The sequence below is a fragment of the Phaseolus vulgaris genome, chromosome 5, assembly GCF_051622355.1.
Source record: "Phaseolus vulgaris cultivar YP4 chromosome 5, ASM5162235v1, whole genome shotgun sequence".
Taxonomy (NCBI): domain Eukaryota; kingdom Viridiplantae; phylum Streptophyta; class Magnoliopsida; order Fabales; family Fabaceae; genus Phaseolus; species Phaseolus vulgaris.
The window spans coordinates 34,548,136-34,574,475 of NC_143502.1; the positions used below are offsets into that span (position 1 = coordinate 34,548,136).

General features: G+C 32.0%; 3 protein-coding genes across 7 annotated transcripts; 1 reads left to right on the plus strand and 2 right to left on the minus strand.

The window, feature by feature from the left end:
- Nucleotides 1-865: 865 nt before the first annotated feature.
- Nucleotides 866-2,177, minus strand: LOC137834337 (uncharacterized). The gene has a single exon (XM_090301989.1). The coding sequence runs from the start codon at nucleotides 1,841-1,843 to the stop codon at nucleotides 1,151-1,153; it is 693 nt and encodes a 230-aa protein (XP_090158115.1). The 5' UTR covers nucleotides 1,844-2,177; the 3' UTR covers nucleotides 866-1,150.
- Nucleotides 2,178-5,912: 3,735 nt separating this feature from the next.
- LOC137835480 (lipoyl synthase 1, mitochondrial) lies at nucleotides 5,913-9,961 on the minus strand. Of its 2 annotated transcripts, none has more exons than XR_016520989.1 (4): nucleotides 9,401-9,958; nucleotides 8,210-8,387; nucleotides 7,274-7,653; nucleotides 5,913-6,318 (listed from the first exon to the last, which is right to left on the minus strand). XR_016520989.1 is itself a non-coding variant. In XM_068644007.2 (4 exons), the coding sequence occupies exons 1-4, from the start codon at nucleotides 9,829-9,831 to the stop codon at nucleotides 6,196-6,198; spliced, it is 1,146 nt and encodes a 381-aa protein (XP_068500108.1). In that variant the 5' UTR covers nucleotides 9,832-9,961; the 3' UTR covers nucleotides 5,913-6,195. The 2 variants fall into 2 exon arrangements, 1 of the variants encoding a protein (XP_068500108.1); XM_068644007.2 differs by having other exon boundaries at nucleotides 8,176-8,387; nucleotides 9,401-9,961.
- An 8,284-nt stretch (nucleotides 9,962-18,245) lies between these two features.
- Nucleotides 18,246-25,103, plus strand: LOC137835482 (protein STRUBBELIG-RECEPTOR FAMILY 3). Of its 4 annotated transcripts, none has more exons than XM_068644010.2 (17): nucleotides 18,246-18,784; nucleotides 18,914-19,103; nucleotides 19,448-19,577; nucleotides 19,665-19,736; nucleotides 19,954-20,019; nucleotides 20,099-20,170; nucleotides 20,268-20,339; nucleotides 20,451-20,522; nucleotides 20,604-20,669; nucleotides 21,150-21,215; nucleotides 21,667-22,073; nucleotides 22,196-22,611; nucleotides 22,987-23,258; nucleotides 23,572-23,710; nucleotides 24,115-24,251; nucleotides 24,334-24,490; nucleotides 24,585-25,103. In XM_068644010.2, exons 1-17 carry the CDS (start codon nucleotides 18,725-18,727, stop codon nucleotides 24,678-24,680), a joined length of 2,490 nt encoding a protein of 829 aa, XP_068500111.1. In that variant the 5' UTR covers nucleotides 18,246-18,724; the 3' UTR covers nucleotides 24,681-25,103. The 4 variants fall into 4 exon arrangements, with proteins under 4 accessions (XP_068500111.1, XP_068500112.1, XP_090158581.1 ...); XM_068644011.2 differs by having other exon boundaries at nucleotides 18,291-18,784; nucleotides 18,889-19,103; XM_090302455.1 differs by having other exon boundaries at nucleotides 18,426-18,784; nucleotides 19,665-19,843.
- The last annotated feature ends 1,237 nt before the right edge of the window (nucleotides 25,104-26,340 follow it).

The window sequence follows — 26,340 nt, forward strand, 5'->3', positions numbered from 1 at the left end:
TATGTTATGCTTATAACTAGACAAATTATTAACAATCAAATCAGTAAGAGTTAAAACATTTCAAAACTAACTGTCTAATGATTTGTCAGTTTGCGAGCTATCTGCTATCTACACTTTTTAGCATGCTTGAAATGAAGGTACACGGTTGCTGTTGAACACAACAGAAAAGAAAAGATGACAATCCACAGAAACAAAAGCAGCCTCTGTGTCTGTCTATCTGTCTTCTTCTCCCTCCCCTATAAAGTAATTAAAGAGGATGCTCAACCTGGTGGACCATTTTGGTTCACTGCATTCAACTCTTTCTCAAGAATTACTATTATACATTATAAAATATCCACATCATCTCACCACATTAGTTTAGTTTAATGTTCTCTAACTAAGCCCACTGTGCCTATCAGTTTTTTTTATAGCAATGGACCAGATCCCATAACTTCATATTTCAATCTTAATATCTTTACATATCTTTTTGCCTTTGTTAAAAATCATATACATTAAAATATGCATTAAATACAATAATACTTTACCAAACATTAAATTATGACAGTTTTTCATCCAGTTATATTAGTTCCATAGTATATAAGAAAAAAACCTTATAAACACTAAATCTTTAAGTATCAAAGTTTTAGGTTGTAACTGGTCTCATACTTTCTCCTATGGAAAACTCAAATTCCAAACAACAGCTTCTGCTGTTAATAAACCTCTCTCAAACCCAGGATTTTTAATCTATTGAAACTATATTATGCATGATAGATCATACATTCAAGTCCTCCATCATGGATGATTGTATAAATTTATTTTTTATTTGGCATTTTCTTTATAAGATTAAAGAAAATTCTGCAGAAAGATTTCCGAAGAGTGTATAGAATGAGAACAAAACATTACATGCATACTGTTATTGCTGCAGATTCCATACAAATTAACCAGATATCACAAGAAATAAGGTAAGAACACGAAAAAGAGAAACATCTATGGAGATGCAAGTATTTACAGAAGCAATTTTGCGAGCAACATGTCCCACAAACAAGGAGAAAAATGAACTCCAACCACTTGAAACTGCCACTAAAATGTAAAACACGTCATGTGACTCAAAATTGCTTCTACCAAACCAAAAACCCTTGAAACAATTAACAAAGAAACTTGCTTCCAGAACCTACAGAAAGATAAAGCACTCCAGTGACACCTGTGGGTTCTCTAGTGACTCCTTCACCGAAACGCTGTCGTTTCTCTCCACAACATCCTTAGCAGCTAGAACCCGTCGCGTCGGCGGCCGGATATTACTCCGGCCTCCACGCGACGGCGACCTCGACCGCCGGATGGACCCCTCTCCGGAAAGACGGGGTGCCTGATCAGAATATCTCCGGGGAACTGACCGTGGCCTCACCGGAATTTCTGGCTTTCTCGCCGGGGATTTCTGCCTCCGGTCCCTGGAGCTGATTCTACTGTCGACGGTGTACGAACGCTTCCGGTTTTGAGTTGCGTTGCTTCTCTTACTTGTGGCTTCGTCTTCTCGGTTTTCCGTCACGGTGGTAGTGGTGGAGAAACTCTCGCCGTTGCTGCACGTTTCCGACACGGCAGACACTTCCTCAGGTTCCAACGCTTTTTTTAAGGGAACCTTTGGTGGCTGAATAGCGGGCAATTGGGTCTTCATATGTGGCTTAAAAGTTGGAATTTGTTGTGGTTTGGAGATGGGTGTTTCAGAAAGAACCTCTTTCACATATTCCTCTTCAAGGGGTTGTGGGTTTCTGATTCTACAGTTTTGTTCAACGGATCCCACGTGGGGTTGTGGGTGTTTGGGTTCATTTTGGGGTTGGTTGGAGTTAGGGGAACTCAAGCAGCAACCCATTTGATTTTTTGGAACAAATCGCGAAGAGTTTTGAGTTTCAGGTTGCAACAATGTAGTAGTAGTGGTGGTGGGTAGAACAATGCAGTGTAGAATGCTGCTGCATGGCTTAGGTTATTTGGTTTTGAAATTTTTGATGGGTAAGGGAATGAAAAGTGATTAACGGCTACTGAAAACAGGGTGATTTGGGGAAAAGGCTATGAGAGGAGATTTGGGATGTGGAGAGAAAAAGTGGAACACAGAAAAAAAAATAGGAACTAAGGTGAATTTAGATTGTAGAGGTTGAGTGAAGCAAGAACATGGTTGGAGCTGTTTAAATAGCCTTCATCTTTCTCTGGATGAAGGACACACTTGCATCCAACAATCTTAAATTCTGTTTATGCTATTAGAAATCAATTTTTTCTTGTTTTTATTTTTTCAAATTTTGTGAGAAATGGATTTATATAGTCCACTAAACACATGTGAAATAATATTAACAAAGTTCAGCGTAATTAACTAATTAATAATTGAACTTTTTAAATACTAATCATGTGAATAAAGAAGAGTTTGTTATTTTTTGTATTTTGTTTTTTGACATGCACTATTTGCTCATAACCTTAATTAGCAGGATAAAATAGAATCTACAACATGAAATATATTTTCCTTTTAACTAAATAAATATTTTGAATTTAATCTGCTTGTAAATGTTTAAGTTTAGTTGCGTGACTCTGCATGGGGCAATTAGCAAGCATGGCTATTCCATGACATTCATAAAGGTTGAGCATTTTTTTTCACTAACTTGTCCGTATAGATGAACTTTTTTAAAAAAAATAAGATACAGTGATTTAAAAAGTATTGCCTTGGATTCTTTTCAGTAAAGACTACGTTTTGAAAGCACTTTTAGGTCATTTTTAGTTCTTTTACTTGAAAGTTTTGTTTCATTTTATTATAATGTTTGAATAGATAAGATTTTTAAATTTGAATGATGAAAAAACTTCATTTATCATGGTTTTTTTTTCAATAATATTTTCTCTATAGATTTGAATATGATATTTTCTTTAAATAATTCAAATTTAATTTTACCTAAGTCAACAATGTTGGTATATAAAGTAAGATTTTTTTGTTATTACTTTTTTTTTACCCGATTTATTTAAATTATACTATTTTATCATTTATACTATTATTTTAACTTTGTACTTTAATATACTTAACTATTACCTTAATCAATTATTTATTTTAAATTTGTTAATAATGTTTTAAAATGTAATATATTATTAATATTAAAATGTATAATAGAAAAATATAATACTTGAAATTAAGAAACGTTATAAAACAATCTATCTTCAAATGAAAATGTGAGGGTTTAATAATTTAGCTGAGTTTTGCAGAATTAACATAGATAATTATTTGGTTCTATTCTTCAAAGGTTGGATTGAATGGTATAAATTACAAACAAAATTCCCGTATATGATTTTTTTTTCAAAAACTAAAATAAAATCAATAGACAAAATATTAATAGTACTAGTAATATGTAATGTTTAAATCATATACTTTTAAAAATGTCTTTATTATTAAAATTATAACTTTATTTTATAAAATAAAATTATATTACGAGGATAATGTTTTTAAGAGATGTACTATTCATACAACAACCTGTAGAACGGTAAATATTTGTGTGTGTATGAATCATTTATTTTGTTTGATTTCTTTCGCTTATTCATTTTGTGACATCATATTTATGGATCATGCTTTGTAATTCATGTTAGTTTGATACAACCGTGCTTATAAAACTGTATTCGAATGTAGGGTTTATTAAAAGAAGGAAATTATAGTTTGAAACTGCTTTTGCCAACCCTTTAACTCGAAAGAATTCAAATTCCAAATCTTGGAAAACTACGCGTTGAAGAAAAGTGATTTTTTTATGCTATTTAATATAGCTGTTTTAAAGAGTATAAATTTTAGCACGTTTGCTTAAATGAGAACACTTATTTAATAGAAGACTTGACGAAAACAGGATTTTTTTTTATAATGTGATGATGATATTTTCCCCTCCAGAAAATGGAAAAGATGAATTCAAAAGTGAATTCTGAAATTTAATGCAAGAAATTGAGAAGGACGACCTAAAAAAGGCAACTCTAAAGTTTATGCAAGAATTGGAAAAGATTATTCAAAAGCTAAACATGGTGGCCAAGGCTGTCAATATCATGCTAAAGAACGTAAGGAAAATAAAGATGGATGCCTTTTGAATTGTCACTTAAGAAAGAAACTAATTTGATTTCAAACCAACAAAACAAATACACAGAGAAAACTGTGAATACGTGAAAAATTATATTACATTCATATATATGTCCTTCTCGTATTTATATTTGTAGAAAGATTAAATATATTTATTTAATTTCTATTTACATAAAATTAATTTTTTTATAAGAAAACTTTAATAAGTGATTGGTCCTTATTATTGTTACTATTGAAAAAATAATTTCCCATTTCGGTCTAAAATATTCATATTTATAAAATCTCAAACGCATTTTCTGAGCACCATAATCATGAATAATAAGTAAAATAAGAAACATATTACGTTTTTCGTTTCTTAAACATATCAATTGTAGAATCTTAGTTTTTTTATAATTCTAATTACACAAATTGGTTCTTTTAGTTATAGCGATTGTAAAATTTTGGTTTCTCCGTCATTGTTTTATTAAAGTAATTTAATTCTATTTTTTATTATTTACTCATGCAATACTCACTGGTGAAAAGAATATATATATCACAACTACCATATCTAAAAAAAATACAGTTTTTACACTGTTAAAAACCTAGAAACAAAAATTGTACAATTATATGTCTCGAGAGCCTAAAAGTGCAACACCCATAAGAAGACAATCACTTTAACTTGTCAAGAAGGCTTACTTCTCAAACAAACTTTAAACTTTCAAAGAAACTTCATAACTTTTTAATCATTTTACAAGAATAAACCTGGTCTTACGGAATTCTAATAAATTTTTAATATCTATATTGATAACTACTAAAACTATCCCAATATGCACCCATCGAAATGGTAAGATAAATTAAATCAAATCGTTTTTTTAGTAAGTATGTGTGTATATATATATATATATATGATCATTATTAGAACAGTAAAAATATAAGACAATCTGTAAAATAATATTGACATAAATTAAATCAGATAAACTTTTATTCAATTCATTAATTTTGTGGTTTAAGTGGACTATAAAATAATATTTGTAGTTTTTAAAAAATAAAAAAATTATTATTTTATTATATTTAAAATTAAAAAATATTTTCATTAATATTATTTAAATTTTAAAAATACATAGTTTATTTTCAATTCTTTATAGTTTTTAAAAAACTGACCAATATAACCTATTGGCACCGAATCAGACAGAATTTTATGAATGTGGTTTAGTCGGGCTGCCATTTTTGGTACCTCCATTGATAGCTAAATTGATCTTATGAAGCTCATCATCACCAAGAACTGAACAAACTTATGTGGATACCTTGGATTCGATATAAAAAATAAAGGATACACCCCCCTCCACACCTTTTCTGATCAGCATCAGTTTGTTTAATTCTAATAGACAATAAAAACAAAAACCCCACCAAGATTTACCCCAGTAAGCATTTTACCACGATATACACACAGAACCCCCATATGGTACAAAGGTACCCCCCCAAAACTTTCCATATTTCGACAGATTTTATATGGTTCAGGAATGTATTGTAACCAAAAATGATTACTCAGTACTCCAGCTTTCAATTGTTTTACCGTCAGTCCCCACAAGATGTTGAGAGACAGCCACTAGCCAGCCTGTAATAAGTCAGAACCCAAAAGAAGAATACCTCACTATTCATTTCTCTACTAGGCTATCCTCCTGATGAATGTAACGGTAACACCATACATGGCTTCAGGACAATAATATAGGCTCTCGGTAGTACGCTGCTATAAAGTAGTACCAAACTCTAATTCAAAACTAAAGTCCAGTGAGATAAGTTTGAATGTCAACTACCAAATAAACCCAAATTGAGTTAAGATCAACACTTCAAGAGTATTAAAATCAACAGCTTTAAACAATTTCTCAAATAAGAGGTAAACACTTATTACTTTTAATGATTACAGTAACTGGTACAAGTGAGTTCCAGTTTAATAGAGAAAATGAGTACAAGTAAATGAGAACATATACAATCAACTTTGAAATCTGCACTTTCCAAATAATAGGTGTTGGGGTTGCAGAGGAGGAGGCGGAGAAAAGAATGGCAGGCAGCACATGCCCATCAACAGCATGTAGTGAGCCTGCGCTCCTTACATATAATGCACATTGGAGTGAGTAAATAAAAGAAAAAAAAAAGATAATGGATCAAGAGGATGTCAGCTTTGAGGGAGATGCAGTTCGATCCGATTCAATCATGGATTTAATATAGAATTCACCTGCTTTGTATGAAGACCTCACCATGGGCCCAGATGCCACATATCGAAAGCCCTATAGGCAAAGTAGAATCAGTTCGTCATTCATACCACATGATATTGTAATTAAATACCATATGCAACTTTTATAGTATTACAGTTTTTCCACAAATCATCATGATGCTGGATGCAACAATTAAAAGGAGAGAAATGTTCCATGATTGCACTCGCTTGGTGATGAATAGAAATAGAATGTCAGGTAAAGATGCTATTGGCAGGTCCCATGGGTCCAGGTGTGCTAACTCCTAAGAATACATAGGTAATAACAAGCCTGAATTTACCACGGATTAGCAAGATACGATTATTTTACAAAAAATGAATAAGCAAAATGATGCAGGAAATGTTTTTATATGCCCCAAATTTTGAGACAATAATAAATACAGGCAAGAAGCACTAGTGTATTAAGTTTTATGCCACTCAAATATCTACTATACACCAAGATAACATAGGAAACAACAACCAAAAATTAGTATTGTACAGAACTGATATCTAAGATTACATGAAGGCCAGAAAAATTGATGAGAAAATATCCTATCAGTAATTACAGTAGAAATTATTGGATTTTTGGTATATAGGAACGACCAGGAAAAGAGTCTGAATAAGGAGTTACAATAAAATGATAAAACACTATATTTTTTATGCCAAAACTAACATAATCCTAACCAAATAAGAAGTCATGTCATGAAATATAAGGAAACCTGGAAGTCAAAGAAATAGCAAAACAAAAATTATTATTTTCAAAAGAAATAGAAAAATAATCTACAGATAAAATCTCTAAGATACTCTAAAATATTTTGATACAATATTGGTATCACAAGATATTCATCATATCTAACAATTACTTTTGGAAACCAATTAATTATAGGATATAAATGCTATCTTTTTCAACAACTCCAGGGAATTCACAAAAAAAATGAGTATTTCTCCGAACAAGAATAAGTTAAATACAAACACATGAACAAAAGACTCACCATTTCCATGCCAAGAGTCTGATACTTATTAAATGCCTCTGGTGTAACATATTCAGATACTGGCATATGGCGCTTTGAAGGTCTCATGTATTGCCCAAATGTCATCACGTCAACACCAGCCGCTCGAACCTTCTCCATTGTCTTTACAATCTGGCCAGGTGTTTCCCCACAGCCTAACATTATTGAAGTCTTAGTGAGTGTTCCAGCAGGAGCATATTCCTTGGCCATCATTAGAACCTTTAATGACTGCTTAAAATTAGCACGATGATCCCGTACAACATTCTGTAGCTCTTCAACTGTCTCGATGTTATGTGCAAAGACATCTAGTCCTGATTTGGCAACCTTCTCAACACAGTCATCATCTCCTCGGAAGTCCGGAACTGTTTCAACAACAATGGTGCAGAAGTCATCAAAGGAAGACATTTTGAGTTAGTATTTAAAAAGGTTTTTAATTAAGCATAGTACCCCAAATAATTCTCCATCTCACAAATATATACTAAGATTGATACCTGATATAAAAATACAAAATAAAACCAAATTTATTCTCAATGACCTGTAAACAAGATCTCTTTTTAATTCTATTAAAAGCCATACCATAAGCATATCACATTTTCAGTAATAAAAATACTATGTCTATGAAATTCAGCAATCGACACTGCATGGGAAATTAGCACTATAGGTACCACCTGATTCACCTTGCAACCTAATATCCTACACTTGAAACAAAAGATGGCACCTTCCATTCATACCCATTGTCCACTAACTATAACAGCAAACCATATAATTTTCTAAATAGAACTAGGTGCCCACCTATCAGAATTAGGCTTGGCTTGGTTTGTTTGTTATTTGATAGAACCAGATGACATACTATTTTCAGAAACTATAAACATTCAAATGCATACCTAGGGCTTCTATCAGGATATTAGGCTTCAGTACCTTCAGCTTCTGCACTGTTTCAGTAAAATGACCACTCCCTTGATCAGGTAAATCATCACGGTCAACACTTGTTATAACCACATAATCCAGACCCCATGATGCAATTGCTTCAGCCACATTGGTGGGCTCATCAGGGTCAGGTGGTGGAGGAGTCCTCGATGTCTTAACATTACAAAATCTGAAAATTAACAAAAAATTAAATGGATACAACTATAATGAGTCGTGCGTAATCACCTTACCTGAAGTTAGACCTTATTACATCCAATACTTCTTTGGAAAATTATACCTACCTTCCTTGCCTAGTAATGACTGTGTGTGTAGTTTCCCAAACAAAAGGATGTAATGTGTAACAAGCATAACCGTAAGAGAAGTCAGCTATAGCAAAGAACAGTTATAGTTATCAATTGGACAATTAAAAAATTTAGCATCAAAGCTTGTTATACATCCAAACTCAAATTTAAACACGATATTCTATTTCAGTGATTGCTAATCGACATATTGAGTCACTGGTTATCGAGCCATTATAGGATTACATACAGTCCTCTAAACTTGTCAAGTCATGAATTTGAAGGAAATGTATTCGAGATCTCCGGTTCACTAATGATATGAACAAAATAATATATCATGGCGGAGCTTTGTTGGATGTGAGAGGGGCCTTTGCCCACCACTTTTTTTTTGCATATATAAATAAAAATAATTATTTTTAATTTTAGTATATTTTATATATTTGTCATCCCAAAAAATTGTGTACATCTATTTAGACAGCGGCAAAATATTTCCTGAAGCTCCGCCAATCGTATATATACAAGTGTGCGACAGCTCTCTCACTTCATGAGCTAGTGTTTGGAGTTGAGTAACCCAAATTCTACATGTAATAATTACAATCTCAGTCAACCATACGTGCTAAGCCAATAAACAACTCAATCTCTACAACATGTTTACTGCTTACGTAGAATTCATAACATGAGCACAGAATTATTCCGTGTCAATTTTGCTACTCAACTGGCGAGTTCTATCAGCTCTACTTATCAATCAAACTGAAACACGCCAAGGATTATCTACTCTACCTACTTTTCCAAATCTACAACAAGTTTCCTACAACCCGCTTTCAAAAAACAAATAAATGCACCGATTACAAAATAAATAAATAGTGAAACACAGAAAAATAAAAAGAAATGATTGGATTATTACCTGCAACCTCGTGTACAAGTGTCACCAAGAATCATAATTGTCGCGGTAGCAGTGCCGGTCTCGCCGCCGGACCAACACTCGCCCAAATTAGGGCACCGAGCCTCCTCGCAAACAGTGTGAAGCTTCAATTCGCGGAGCTTCTTCTTGATTTGTACGTACTTCTCGCCGCCGGGAACGGCCTCCTTCATCCACTTCGGCTTCGGAAGCGGCTTCTTCTTCGTCCCAACGTCTACCGAGTACGCGCTCTCCGATTTCATCGCAATGAAGTCCGAAAGAGACGGCGACTCCTCCGCCAGCCGCTCCCGGAGCCCTGCCAGGGTCTGCGAGAATTGCGACGGGGCCACCGGAGAGGTTGCAGATGATGAACTTAAGAGTCTCGCGGCGCATTTGATGTTTCCGGCAACGCTTCTAATCCGCGAATGCATCATCATCTCTCTCTGTCTCGGACAATCACAGATCGCCTAAGGCAGATAGAGAAGAACATGAGGACGAAGATTCACGCATAACACCAACCACCCTCTGTTTGGGCCTCAACATTGCTTGGAATCATGTTGGCCCAACTTTTTAATTCTATGGGCCTACGTTATAATAACTACCCATTTTCGGCAAATCTCCGTAGTTTCTTCTGTCATATCTTCAAAAATATTGAAATTACACATTTTAGATTTTACAATTTAGAATGTAAATTTCCTATTTTAAATTCTATAATTCTAAATGCAAAATTTTATGATTTCAGATTGTAGAATCACGATATAAAATGTGCATTTTATTGTGGAATCTAAAATACAAATTTGTATTCTAGATTTTATAATCTGAAATATAAATTCAGGTTTGTATTATGAATTCTATAATTTAAAATATATTAAATATATTAATTTGTATTTTAAATTCTATGACTGGAAATAATAATTTTGTATTTTAGATTCTACAATTTAAAATATATTGAATTCATTAATTTGTATTTTAAATTGTGCAATCCAAACTATTAAAAAAATAACTGTGTAATCCAAGATAAAAAAAAAATATGTATTTTGGATTGAAAATACAATGTATTTCTACTTAAAAGACAAAGATAAGGGACTGATGCAGTTCAGTTGAACGTGGGAGATATTGTGGCAGTGACACTAAAAGTGAGGACTACTATGGCAATAGTACTGGAAGTAGAGAGTTGTTGTAGTTGGAGGTGGGAGTTCTTACGGTTGAGAAGGGAAAGAAGGGTGTTTACAAAGAAGATGATAAAGTGAGTAAAATTGTCATTTGGTTTTTTAAATAAAGGTGTAGGAAGAAGGCATGGAGACACAGAATATGTAAACTCAAATACTCTATGAACTCCATACTTCTATTTATATTTGGATACTTAAGTTTTGGAATACAAAATTTCATAGTCACATTTCATAATACAAAATAAAAAATATGTTTTGATATTGAGGTTTCTTTCATGTATTGGATATGATATGTTGTCACTAGTGTAGAAAAGGTTTAAGATAGCGGTTGTTTTAGTAATTAGACCGTGGTTTCGAAATCGTTGTCTATTAACATGTAATATATTCTATTGAGTTATATACAGTTGTTGTTATAGAACCGTTGTCTATAAGTTACATATAGACAAAAAATTATTCAAAAAAATAAAATAAAAACAACACCAACCTCAAGGTAATGACAACGGGGGTGGTGAAGGGCAACAACAACGGTGGAGGAAAAGCGAAGCGCAAGAACCTTAAACAATGAACTAATGGAAGAATGGAGTTAGAACTTACAAAGGTACCAGTGGTGGTGGAGGAAAGTGGAACGCGGTGATGTTATAATGGACACGAACCTTAAACAATGAATCAATGGAAGAATGGAGGAAGAATAAAAAATGAGGGTAGGAAGAACTTACAAAAACAATAAGTGAAGAGAACGTTCAAAAGAGTTGAAAAGAGAGCGCGAAGAAAAAGAAAGAAAACATAGAGAACAAAAACATAAGTGACACGGAACTTGAAATTAAGGTTAATAACGACGGTGTAGATAGCGATTGTAAGAAAGAATATACAGCAATTGTTGGATTAAAACTGTTGTCTATTTCTTCTGTTATTTAAATAAATAATGGCTCCTTTTACAAGTGTTGTTTATCTATTCGTTTTAATTTAAAAAATGGTATTGCACTTTTATAAACAACGTTTGATAGTAAAATATTGTATATTAACTTTGGTAAATAAGTGTTTTTACACGTGTTGATTCCTTTTATCTTATTTAAGCATGAATTAAATGGTTTTTATATAAGTAATTTGATGGGAAATTTTTAAAGTGGAGTTAATGAAAATGTATTTGGAACACTCATGTTAGTGAAGAGATGTTAGTCAAATTTATAGAATTGCAAATTGAAATGATGAGGGTTCAATAATAAATATCCCTATATAATAGATAAAGGAGATATAAAGAAAACCGATTCTAATTTGAGTTTTGATTGATGTGGCTTTCACAAAATTAGTTGACACTTGATGAGGTTATTCTTCTGGTCACGTGGGTATCTATTTTATACCTTTATTACATTACATAATATATATTCTATATAATATTATTTTGTAATCTTATCATACGAAATACGTTCCCAAGAAAATCAAAATATTAAGTTGTTGTATGTATTGTTTATTATAAATTTGGTTTTTAGACAAGTAAAAGAGTTTCTGATCCAATAAGTTATAGTTTATGGCTGGGTACTTAATAGATTTTTTATTTATTTATCATATGTTTATAATAAAGAGTGTACTTTCTAATGATCTAACATTAGATTAGATAAAGATAAAAATAAAAAAAAAATTAGCAGCACTAAGGAAGAGGCACACGTTTCGATTTGAAGCAGTGGGCAATTTGTCTTGTTGTGAGGGTGCAGACACATATGCGTCACAGCCAATACGATGGCCTTGGTTGTCAAAGATGCCCATTCGTTTCCTTTTCTTTTGTTCTTTTCTTGCATTCATCGGAATTCGGAACCAAAATCTTGGTCTTTTACTTTCTAAAAATTAGTTGAAGTCAAATTTAATTGAGGATTGTGATCTCTGTATATTTGTGTTATAAGAAAATATTTATTTTACTTGCTTTTATTTTCTCTATGGTCCAAACATTTTTTGTACCACCTTCAATTGATTTTAATCCAAAAAAAATTAGCACAAAATAAACTTCCATATTCACCCATATCTTTAGGAAAATGTGGTGAAAGCGTTAGATTACAAATACCTAAAAGAGGTCTCAAATTAGAATATAATTGTTCTTTAATAATTATTGGCTTCAAATTCATCCACAAATATGTTTAAATAAAAAATAACATTGAACTTGTTGTCATGATCCATTCTTAGTCGAAGGCAAGATACTTTCTTATTTTCTTGAAAGATATCGGAACAAGAAAGATTTTTTAGATTGTTAGACTACTATTGAAGACATATTTCATGACTTCATACACTATGATTTTACCATAATGAACAAAATAAATAAATAAATGAGTTGTATATATAAATATAATTCATAATTTATGTTAATTTATTTATTATTCAATTACCATTTTATTGATTATTTTTTTTATTGTTTTTCAATGTTATTATTATATAAATATAACAATATTTAAAAGAAATCATCTATTTGATGTATACATTTCATATTTTTATTTTATCTTTAAATATATCTTAAAGTTAAAAAGAATATACAATATACAATTACATACTTTTTCTTATATAACTATAATTGTAAATTTACTACATTTTTATTTTTATTTTTAAATGAACATTTATAATATTAAATAAAATCATTAATTTTTTTTATTTCAATTTATAAATTTTATTGTAGTTAATTATTCTAAAAATATTAAGGAATAAATCTTTTGGATAAAATTTTGAAAAAATCAAAATATTATAATAATGTATTAACTTTAATATAAAATTAAAATTTTGTATTAATATTTTATATTACTAGAAATAACATTTTAAAAATATTTTAAATTTTCTAAAATCGTTATTTCTAAAACGAATGTGAATGCTGACCTTTAGAAAAGCATGTGTATTTTGATTAATATTTTGGTTGTAGGCTATTTTTATTCTATTTTCTAAAAATGATTTTTGGGGTTACAAATTTATATGTTGTTACCTTCTTACAGAAAAAAATGAGAAATCGTATAAAATTGAGTGGGTATTAGATTACTGACACAAAGTCCTTCACAATCATTGAGTTCAACACGTGAAGAGCATAAAAAACTGGCGGCTCTCACCTAAATAAACTCTTTTCAAATTCGTTACATTCTTACCCGTGTATAACATTTGTTTTAATATACTACTGGTCAAATTTATTAGTCTAAGTATAATTGTGATCCATGTATAAAATCTCAATCCTCACATAAATTTCACCTTGTTATTACTTTTAACTTATGAAAATATGCAAATATTTGAAAGGAATATATTTACATTCTCCTTAAATTTCATCCACAAATATTTCTAATGTTTTATGTAACATTTGTTATTACAATTATATCATTTAAAGTTCCTTTATTATACTCATCACACTTATATTTACCTATATATATATATTTATTATTCTAAATATTTTAAGATAATTTTTTTAATAGAAAATCAAAATACATATACACACATGCATAAAAGAAAAATATACCCATGATAAAAGAAAAATATACAAAACATAATAAAATCATTTTATAACCCCTTAGTCTATCTATATTGAGACATTTTTTATGCAATATCATGCTTCCCTATAACACAATCATCATAGTTGATAATAAACTATATAACAAGGTGAACTAGAGTTTTAATATGTATTAATTAAATCATATACACGTATTTCAATCACATTTTATCCATATATTTTAATGGATACAATTTTAATTTATAAGATTAACATTTATCATAATCAAGTGTTTAACTCAACTAGCTACCTCTCATATCATAATTCAAAGACATTAACATCACAAAACACTTAACTCTACTTTAGGAATATTCACATGTTAAATAAGATTCAAAGATTTGCATTTTTCATACTAAATTCACTAAGTTGTCATCATGATAGAGATACATAACAGGGACTACACTTATGTGACCGAGTAAATTCATTATGACTTACCAAACTTAATTCTTTTTCACACAACACACTAAGTTATATAAATCTCTTTCGACTCTCACCACCTAACATTTTTCTCTATGTAAGTCATATATTAATATAGTATAGATCATCTCCTTCAAAGTCCCAAAATCAATTCACAACCTAAACATCTTAACATAGTATTCCATTCCTAAAAATAACTATGTTCATAACACCACGTGTTATATCACAACCAAACCATCATAAATTTTAGTTTATACATATACATCAAACTGATTTTAAATGCTAATAAATTAAAAATTCATCATTCATTACAATATAAAAATGTTTAAATATAACAATAGGTAAATATATTTGAACATTTAAAAATATGGTACAATTACCTTTTTGGTCTTACATTTAGGGTCAATATTCAATTTACTACCATGGTTTTTAAAAAAAATTAATTTAGTCCTAAGTTTTTTTTAAGTATGTAATTTGGTCCCTTCTTTTAAATTTCCACAAACGACGTTAACTGCTACTAATGATGTGGCAAGAGTGATCACGGTTATGTACACATATCTCCCCATCAGAGCCTTGTCATCACCCTCAACCCTGTGTACTCTTTCCTCTCCCCCCTCCCTCTCAACCCTAACCATCTTCCTAGGCCACTCTCGTAAAAGTGACTTATTTATCATATTTTGCGTCACAACCAAAAACAATTTTTATCCTCATATCTTAACCCTCAAACCCTTCCTTCAAATTCACCCTTACATTTCCCTCTTTTTTCAATCATCCCTCTTTATTTCTGGTCCCAATATGAATTCGCAATCTCCACATTGAGGGTATTGCATAAGCTTCTGACAACATTAAGGGTATTACAAAACATTATGAATTTGATTTTGAGGGTATTTTAAAACATTTAACAGAAGGAAAAGATTATTAAAAATATATAGATAACAGTAAAGTTGTTGGCCAAATACTCAATGGCGCATCCCGCAGCAAAGAGGCTGACTAGAGGATGTGTAGTGGAGGAGGCGAAGGCCGAGGCGGGGAGCGCATGGGAGGAGAGGATGTGCATGCTGCGAAGGCAGAGGTCGACGACGAGGGTTGCGAAGATGCAAGGTTGTTGTAGTGAGGGGGTCGAAAAGGGGAAGAGACTTAGGGTTCATAACATGTGGACTCCATCTATGCATTATTGTCCCACATTGTGTGCCACATCATCAAAAGTAAACATCGTTCGTGAAAATTTAACGAAAGGAACCAAATTGTATATTTTTTAAAAAACCTTCGGATCAAATTGATTTTTTAAAAAACCACCGTAGTAAATTGAATATTGATCCTAAATGTAAGGACACAAAATGTAGTTATACCTAAAACTATATTTCTTCAAAGTTTATAAATCTCATCCCGCTAGCCTTTTGCTCCACTAGCAAATTAAACCCATGTTGCACTTTGCCCAACCACCATTCTGCTAGCCCAACCAAAGGCATCGACACACCCAATAACTTTCAGTCACCTTATGACTACACCATTAAGTGTTTTTCATAAATATCTTAGTGACCAAATCTCTCAATTATTCAATTTTTTTTCCAGTGAGAGTTGTCTCACCCATCAACCAAATCACTAAGAGTTTTTATTTAAATAGCTCGTCCATGTTCTTACTTAAATTAATTTCGCCTGACGATCATTAGACTCATCCAGTGAATCTGCATAAAATTATAAATTCTAAAGGATAAGGTATGAGTCGTACTTGGTTTAGGCTAAGTTTTCAATTCATTTTTCTACCAAACATTGAATAACAATATCAACGTGAACCAAATTTATCCCATATACAATATTCTAACATAAAATCATACATACAACCAAAATTTCAAAACATTCAAAGCAAGATAGAATTTTATTTCAATTACAATTCAATCAACACACAAATTCCTCCAAAAGTTTCAAAACAATGCGACCGCGTTACCTTTATATCCCAATTGTCTACTCTAAGATACTATTGAAAACAAAAGTAACTTTTTCTATTTGTGTTAGCTTATTCAACCCAAAACCAATCTCCAATGTCACATAACTCATAGAAATGTCAAACCTATACACAGATATTTCTAATAAATGATCTAAACATACTCGATCCTGGACTAACAAAGACCCACATTTATTTTATAAATCCCACATGCATCAAAGTCCTTCATACATACAAAAATTTCTCAAAACTAACTTAAGAAAAATGGATGAAGAGAAACTTAATTAAAAAAAAATTATAATTAGATATATATGTTCCATTCTCCATCAAGATTCCTATAATCCTATAAGAGACTACAATCTTCAAAAAAAAAATCAAATCTATTATATTTCTAGATTTTTTTTAAATAATTAACTTTTGAAATAAAGTTTAAATAACTTTTAGTGTTTATAAACTTTACATTTTAATAATAAAATATTTATATTTTATTTCAATTCTAATTGTAAACAATTTTGAACACAATGTAAACATAATTCTTCGTGTAATTTTGTTAAGTTTCAACATATAAAAATGAAACTGTAGAGATTTATATACTTTTTTTCTTGCTAATTTGCTAAAGAAAGCATGCAATTTCGTTTTATTCATGAAAAGGTGCTTTTGTTCACGTGCTTTTGATTTTATAAAATTAGTACGTACTTCTAATTAAAATTGATTTTAGTTTCTATATTTGTCAAATGAATAAAATTAGGTGTCTAATTTTAAAAAAATAAATTTTTATGTAATATGTGATAATATCACTAATAAAATTAACAAAAAAAAAATAACAACCTCTTATTTTCAAGAGTTGAAAATGTATTATCTTCAATTTGTAAGGGACAAACACTAGATATTAAAGTAAACTAAATATAAGTTTGATCAGTACAGAGATAAAAAAATAATTTTTTTTCTCAAATATTAACATTTATTTATTACCAAAAATACTTAAACTCAAAGTAAACCATTTTTTATTTGATTCCCTGACAGTTGAATCAACAGTTACATCTATATATTCTAAATGAACTTTTTGAGTTCTGTCTGACTCAAATTAGATTAATGGACTTTTAAAATAATTAAAAAAAAAGATTAAAAACAATTTGAAATTTGGAAAATTAGAAACAAAATATATAAATCAATAAATACAGTTATTTTAATTTTTAGATACTAATTTAATATGTAAATTAGTATATATGCTTCAATAGAATAATATCACTTTTATTTATTAACTTCATAATTATTATTTAAAAAATGAGCCGATTAAAAAGAATCCATTTTGCTTAGTTAAACGGTAACCTAAACAGGTGAAATAAAAAATAATCTAAATAATCCAGATTAATTTTTTTTTACATGATCCCAAGGTAAATTGTTACATTTTTTTAATAAGAAATTAAAGTTTTTCTAATAACAATAATTCTGTAAGTTAAAAATTGCCAAGAGTATTCAAAACAAAACAAAAATTAGTGCAGTAGGCCAATTCATCAAGGTCACGCGGAGCCACGGCACTTGATTGCACTCTCCATCACCGTGCATATGTTAAAATGAGCAGCTCCCACATCATAACCATAGAAAATGAATTAATGTTAATTAATACTAGTAAAAGCGAGTACTTGAAAAATACATAAAAATTATTAATTAAGAAACATATAATATATTTTCTTTATTTAAATTGGGTACTATAATTTATTTTTCAATTTAATGAGAAGTGTTTCTGTCACAAATCCAATTTTCTTCTCACTAAACAGCAGAAGCACGATGGATATAGTTGTTGTATTTGACAAAATAATTGACCGGTTGTACAAGGGGACAAGACAAGGCACAACTACACACAATAAGCACTCTATTATTAAACATCAAACATGGGCAGCATGTCGTGGTAGAGTAACCTTACGCGTTCACCAGGGAGCGTGGCAACACTAATTTCACCATTCCATAATAAGACACTCCTCAAACAGCAGAAGCACACTCACTCCCCTCATTCCACTTCTCTCTAGTTTTTAGAGAGAGAATAGATTGTTTGTTGTTTGTTTTTCATAATAGAATTTCCCTCAGAGCAGCTTTTCCTCTTGTTTCCAGCTTTTTCAAAAGCTTGGGATTTTTGCCACAATTTTCAATCACTTTTCATCATTATTATTATTATTATATTCTTTATGCCAAAAGCTTTTGTGCTTACGTTCACCACTCAAACTACTAAATAAGCTCTGAATCTTAGACGTTAAGTTTATTTACAGACTCTACAAACTAAACTTCATTTTTTCTGTTAGCTTATGGTTTTGATATCGAGATTTTCAGCATTATTTCCCAACCTTGTTCAGTTTCTCTCTTACGTAAGTTCATATTTGTTTCTCAGATTAATCCCTCATGTTCATGTTTTATAGTACTCTACTCAACTTTATCTTTTTATGCTTGTGGAATAACGGCTTTGTTTTAGTGTTTTTGGGGGATTGAATTTTCAGAAGAGGATGGTAAGGCGATTGCTTTCAAGGGAAAGTAGTGAGCAGAAGATTAACATTGAGCTTGGAAGAACCGGTGAGGAGAGATCTGGTTCACAGTACAAGAGAGTGAAGATCCATGGCGAAGTTCTATTGGGATTTCTGTTGATCTGCATAGTCCAGTTTTCACATGCAGACACTGATCCCTCTGATGGTAATGATTCAATCTCCTTTTTGTCCTCACCTATTTTTCTCTAAAGTGATGATTTGGGTTGATAATTGTCCTTCTGTGCCTCTTTTGTTATGTGTCATGCTAAGAGTTTCTCATTTAAATCAAAATTATATAATCTTGTGGTTCTGCTTCTGCCTCAGTCTCTCATGACTACTTTTTTTTTAAGTATCATGCCTTTAGCTTGGGCAATGTGCAATGGCTACTAAATATGTGGCATGGGGTGGAATTATGATGTTTGTTCTGTTACTCTTAACACATTATTTCTTGATTGTTTTCATCTATCTGTGGTGCGTCCTAAGAGTGTTAAAGTTTTGTAATTGGAGCAGTTGCAGCAATAAATAACTTATATACTGCATTGGGCAACCCTGTTCTTCCTGGGTGGGTTCCTAGTGGAGGTGACCCGTGCGGACAAGCGTGGCAAGGTGTTCGATGTAATGGTTCAGTCATTCAAGAAATGTACGTAACCACTTTCTCTTGCTTTACTTCACATTGATTGAAAGGTCACAAAATAAATAACCAGTTGCTCTTTGTCATTCATGACAGAACTCTGAATGGTGCAAACTTGGGAGGAGAACTGGGTGACGGCTTAGGAAGTTTTGTTTCTATCAGAGCAATGTAAATACCTCTCTCTCTTTGCTCCCCTCTTGCTGGCTTGCTTTTCATCCATCTTTCTGGGTGTCCTCAGGCATGTGCATGGCATGAACAAGTCCATTTGTTAATGTGTATGTCTGCATCTGTAGTGCATTTCCTCGGTTCATGAATTTCAGTGGTCGTTCTTCCTCACTGTTTCTCCTGCATTACCTTTTCCTTTTCTTTCATGTTTCTGGGGCAGAGTTCTAAACAACAATCACATTGGGGGAAGTATTCCATCCAGTTTGCCAGTCACTTTGCAACACTTGTATGTGGTGACAAACTTTGTGATACTATTTCTTCCAACACATTCGTGCAAAATAAATTGATGGTTTGTACTTTTGCAGCTTTCTTTCAGATAACCAGTTCACTGGTGGTATTCCAGCCTCTTTATCTACGTTGACTGAATTGAGTGACATGTGAGTTTATTCCATTTTGTGTCTCTATCAAGTTCTAATGATAGATGTTAACTGTTATGCAAGTTTATTTAAATGAGATTGAATTATCCCCTTTCAGGTCTCTTAACAACAATCTTTTAACAGGAGAAATACCAGATGCATTTCAGTCTCTTACTCAATTGATCAATCTGTAGGGACTAATTGAATTATTCTTCAACTACGTACATATAACTTTGCATGGAGATCGTTTTAGCTTCATTACATATAAAACTTATTTGGTGAACCGTGAACTGCTGTGCAGAGATTTATCTAATAATAATTTGAGTGGGGAATTGCCTCCATCAATGGAGAACTTGTCAGCTCTGACCAGCGTGTGAGTATCTTGCCCAAATAAGATTACTTTTTTAACGTATTTCTCTGTTCTCTGCAATCAATCTAACTTCTTCATTTGCAGACATTTACAAAACAATAACCTATCTGGGACCCTGGATGTTTTACAAGACCTTCCACTGCAAGATTTGTACTTCTCTTAACACGCTTCTTATAAATTTTGTATGATTTTAGTTTGGTTAAAATAAAAATCAGTTCCTACAGTTTCATCCAATAAGATTTTGATCCCTGAGAGACCAGTGCTTTAATAATGGGAAAGTTTAAAGATAATTTCTTCACAAAGATAACCTTAATAAGTAAAAATGACAATGATTAAAATCTAAGAAAATGAAAAATACTAGACAAATATCTTATTTTTTAATGGCAGGGACCAAAATCCAAATTAAATAAATAATAGAAACTAATATTCAGATTATGGGAACTGAAAATAAATTTGGTGAAAATGTAGTGATTAATTATTTTTTTTTACCAACTAATGTAAAGAACTGTTGTTGATAAGGGTTGTAGGGATTTTTGAACCATTTGAATTTTATATAGAATTTGATGGCCTTAACTTTTTAATCACATTTATTCTCTTTTAAATGTGTGCCTACTCTGCCTATTTGAACAGGAATGTTGAGAACAACCAGTTTGTTGGACCAATACCCCCGAAGCTGTTAAGCATCCCAAACTTTAGGTGAAAACCTTGAAGTATTGCTTCTTTATGCTTAATTAAGATACTTTCTGTGTTAGAAAAATGTGAAGATGGACATAGACTTGTGTGAATTGTAATTCATTTTCATGGAAATATTTGTGATCCTGTTAACTACCAAGACGTGCAGTGTTGTAAGTATTCAGAAAAGCAACCAATTGGGTGTTGCGCTGCCTCCACTTATACAGTCAGACGATTGAAACTACACATAATTTACGGTAAAGAGAAAGTCTCAAGTGAAGGTTTTGAGACATACAATTTCAGATGTGCAATTGTGGGTGTGTTTTTGATAACAAAAGTATTAATCAAAATGTCCTTTATTCTCTGTTTCTTTACTGAATTCGATCACATCAGTAATTTCAGTGATAGTGTGTCTTGAAAAAGTATTATGCATATGTAGTTTTGGCACTTCAATAACTGATGGTGATTTATGCAGAAATGATGGAAACCCGTTTAATCTTAATGTCAATGCTACTATAGCCCCAGCACGTCCACCTCATTCTCCAGTGACGGTATCGCCATCAGGAACTGTGGTTTCTGGGACTCCATCCTCTGGACGTTTACCTACTAAACCTACGGATGGACCAACTGTAGCAAATGAATCAAATTCTGTGAAATCGAAAAAGAACACCAAAAGGGTGGTTTGGATATCTATTTCTGGTATATTGATGTTTGTTATTGTAGTACTGGGACTTCTTCTCTTTGTTCCGAGATGTAGAAGTAGCAGAAGAGAAAAGGTTAACAAAAGTTCCAAGCAACATCAAGTTGGCACATATGGAGGTGAAAGACATAATCCTAGAGAATATGAGGATTCTGTCCAACCACCTAGTCAAACTGAGAAAGGCAAATAAATATAACTTTTGGTCTCTCTTAACTTTGTTTCTGATATTTAATTTTCGTTGTTAGGATTTCACTAATATAACCATTGCACTTTCTAATCTTTTTTTATTTATTTAACTTAACAGTACCAAAAGGTGCTGTGGTTAGGCTGAAAAGGGATCATCAAGAGGAGGCAAGGAGAGTGAGGGCAATTCCAAAGCTACAAGGCGAGAAAGAGAAGGATGAACAAAGAATGGGAACACTCCCAAAGCTGTTAGATCATGAGATGGATATGAGTTCACTGGGTGTATATTCCATGCCTTCTCCACCACCACCTCCTCCACCTCCACCACTTACTACTGAGAGTGTGCTTGTTGAACCAACCTCATTCCGCAAAGGGGCTAACTTCAATCCTCCCAAAAGAAGTCCAGTTCCTCCCACTTTTGCAAAAACTTTTACCATTGCATCCCTTCAACAGTATACAAATAGCTTTTCTCAAGACAATCTTATAGGTTTAGGGATGCTGGGGACTGTGTATAAGGCAGAGCTTCCTGATGGAAAGGTCCGATTTTTTCATCTTAATTGCATTGATGTATATGGAATTTACTGATGAAAAGTCGTAGACACTGACTTTTTGTGTGTTTAACTTGTCTACTTCATTGTTATGGTTTATGATTTATTTTCCTAAACTTTAATCACCATTAGGTTACTACTATGATCACATTAATATTATTTTGTTTCTGTAATATCTTAGATGTTCTCTTATCTGGATGGATGATATTTATTTTAGCGCATGTTTAGGTACTGACATGTTTGAATGCATTTTGATCCAAGTTTCTCCATTTGTGTTTCCTTTGCCCCCGAACACTTGTAAATTACATATTTATGGTGATTGGGACTCAAACTTGACATTCACTTTCATTATATGAATTGTTAGATACTTGCTGTGAAGAAACTAGACAAGAGAGTTTCTGATCACCAAACAGATGATGAGTTTCTTGATTTGATAAACAACATTGACAGAATCCGGCATGCAAATATTGTTGAGCTTATTGGATATTGTGCAGAGCATGGTCAAAGGCTTCTTATTTATGAGTACTGTAGCAATGGTTCGCTGCAGGATGCACTCCATTCAGATGATGAATTCAAAACTAGACTGTCATGGAATGCTCGCATTCGAATAGCACTCGGTGCAGCTAGAGCCTTAGAGTAAGTCAATTAACTATCAAGTGTAGACAATAGGGAAAAATATTTTCCCCTAGCTGTCAATTTTTTGTATATAGTCACTTGAATGTTTCCGTTCTCATATTTAATTTCTTCTGCCTGGATTTTCAATTATTTCTCAGTGGATTAATTTAATGCTGGAATTTTTTTACCAGAAACTTGGGATCAGTTCAGTATTAGATGGTAGAACAATTTGAGATTTAGGTTGCCAAAACATTATAATAGTTGTCCATAGACGATAATGTGTATTGATGTGCTACTTTCTGAATCTAACACTGTAATGCTGTTCTCTGACAAGGTACTTGCATGAGCAGTGTGCGCCACCTGTTGTACACAGAAATTTCAAGTCTGCTAACATTCTCCTTGATGATGATGTTTCTGTTCGTCTATCTGATTGTGGTTTGGCTCCATTAATAACTAAAGGTTATGTAAGTCAGGTAAGAAATTATTGCATAATGTATAAATATTCTGCATTATGAGGCACTGGTAAAAGAATACACACTTCGTGTGGACTAACCTAGTAGTCATTGCAGATTATTGTAATTTCATGTTATGTTTAAGGTCCCTCCCCTCCATCATTGCGAGGCAATAACTCTGAATTTGAATTATTAACATAGGCATATGAATATTGATAATTTGTAGCGAAAAGATTAACAAATATTTTCACTCAAAGAAAACTTCAAAATTGTCCTAAAGGAACATGCTCCGTGTGAAATGTAAACTTCTATTTGGCTGTTTCCTCTGAAGTATTGTGCAACTGCATATATCAATAGTGATTAGCATTTCATAAAAAAAAAAAACCATCGTAATTTGCATTATATAACATTCCAAGCATTTTCAGTTCTCAGGACAACTGCTAGCAGCTTATGGCTATGGAGCTCCAGAGTTTGAGTCAGGAATTTACACATACCAAAGTGATGTTTACAGCTTTGGAGTGGTTATGTTAGAACTTTTGACAGGCCGTCAGTCCTACGACAGGTGAGAGCAAATAACTGAAGTACTTCAGCCTCTATTTTTCATCTGTTTGAGTTACTTCATCTATACTGAAAATCTTGGACAGAACACGTGCTCGAGGGGAGCAGTTTCTGGTGAGGTGGGCTATTCCACAACTGCATGACATTGATGCATTATCAAAGATGGTCGATCCTTCTCTAAAAGGAGATTACCCTGCCAAATCATTGTCAAATTTTGCAGACATTATTTCTAGATGTGTTCAGGTAAGCTTCTTTCTATGAATTTAGAAGTTTCGCTTTGCTTACCAATCTCTGTCTTGGAATTGGACTCTTGGCCTTATATGTGTATCTTATGCAGTCGGAGCCAGAATTTAGGCCAGCAATGTCAGAAGTGGTCTTGTACTTAATAAATATGATCAGGAAGGAATCTCAACAAAGTGAATCAAATGAATAAATAATAATGGAAATGGAAGTGATATTTGAAGATGATTTATATCTACAAAGAATTTCATGCATGATTGCATGTCACCAAGGAGGGCCCAATTAGATTCCTCCATATTCAAAGTGCTAACCCTTCCAACATTCACATGCAAGGAGGTTTTGTTCAATCAGCTTCAGAGAATTTTAGCCATGCCTTGTCACTCCTCGCACTCATGTGTAGTTCACAAATTATTATTATTATTATTTAATGGTTCACTAAACCATACTATGTTGCAGAGCACTAGAGATTAAATTAAACCCATTTGTTTGATGATAGCTTCCGTATTGTTGATATAGAAATATTATTCATTGTGCATCCTGGCGATTTTGTTAGTCCTTGATGATGAAAATTTGAAATGAAAATTCTTGTACCCATGTACACATTCAAGCTTTGTAATTCTATATGGTTGTCCGTTTTCGTTGATTACCAGAACAAATTAGTACTTACAGAGTCACCAATTGTAAAAAAAAAAGTACATGATAGGAAACCTATTATATTTTCTTTAATTCATATTTTTATAGTTGTAATTAATTCTTATTTTCATTCATGTCTATATTAACAAAAGAGGACGTGATGAACAAAAGTTTACGTGAGAGAATGAAAGTATTTCACATTATTATCGCAGAGGTCAATATATAGCCATACGATAACAGAATAATAAAACAGCCCCAAGATTATCACACAGAACAGTAGTAGGAGTTGCACTGGGCATATGTAGCTCATGTAGAAGAGATTGAACCAAACAATCTCATTGAGAACGACTGCTATTGCGGAAATACCGTGCAATTAGATTGTCGCCCAGATACACTCCATAGCGGAAATACCGTGCAATTATTCATATACACATCAACAATCAACCATGATTTTGCATCTGTTTTACATCTGTAAAATTTTCTTTTCTATCTTAAAAATTTGCAAATTTTATATTTACTTGTCTCCTTCCATCTGCATTATCATCAAAGTATCTTTTAAAACATTTATTCATTTTATGAGAGTAAGTTTCACATCTTGATGTGGGGTAAGTTGTTGTGAATCTTCTATAATATTTACATTAAAAGTATATAAAACATAAATTAACATAATATTATAAATTTATGATATCATAAATAATTTAACTTTATAATGTATTATATTTGATTTAAATAATGAGTAAGATAATGAAAAGATGTCCTACTCTTAGTCCAAATATAAATTAATATTGAGTTTACCACATCATAAAATGATGAAATTTCAGCTTTTGTCTTTCTTTCATATTGGTACATGATCTTTCTCGCATTTTCAATCATTGAATCCCACATTTCTTATACTAAGTGAATAGTGGTCATATTCGTATATTTTTTCTAAGAACATCATAAATAAGGACAGTAAAAGCATGTAATCAATCTCCATCCACCAATTATCAGTCAACGGAGTTTCTAAGAACATTGTTGATAAGTATCACTATTTCTTTCAGTATTTTATGCTTCATAAATATTTTTCAACCTCATAAAACCGGCTCAATGAGGTGAGGTTTGCACTCATTTATATATTATGAAAGACTCTAATTTCTAGGCGATGTGGGATCTCCAACATCATGTGTTTAGCAATCAAATCTTTATCATTTATCTAACCAGATTCATCTATTGACTTCAAA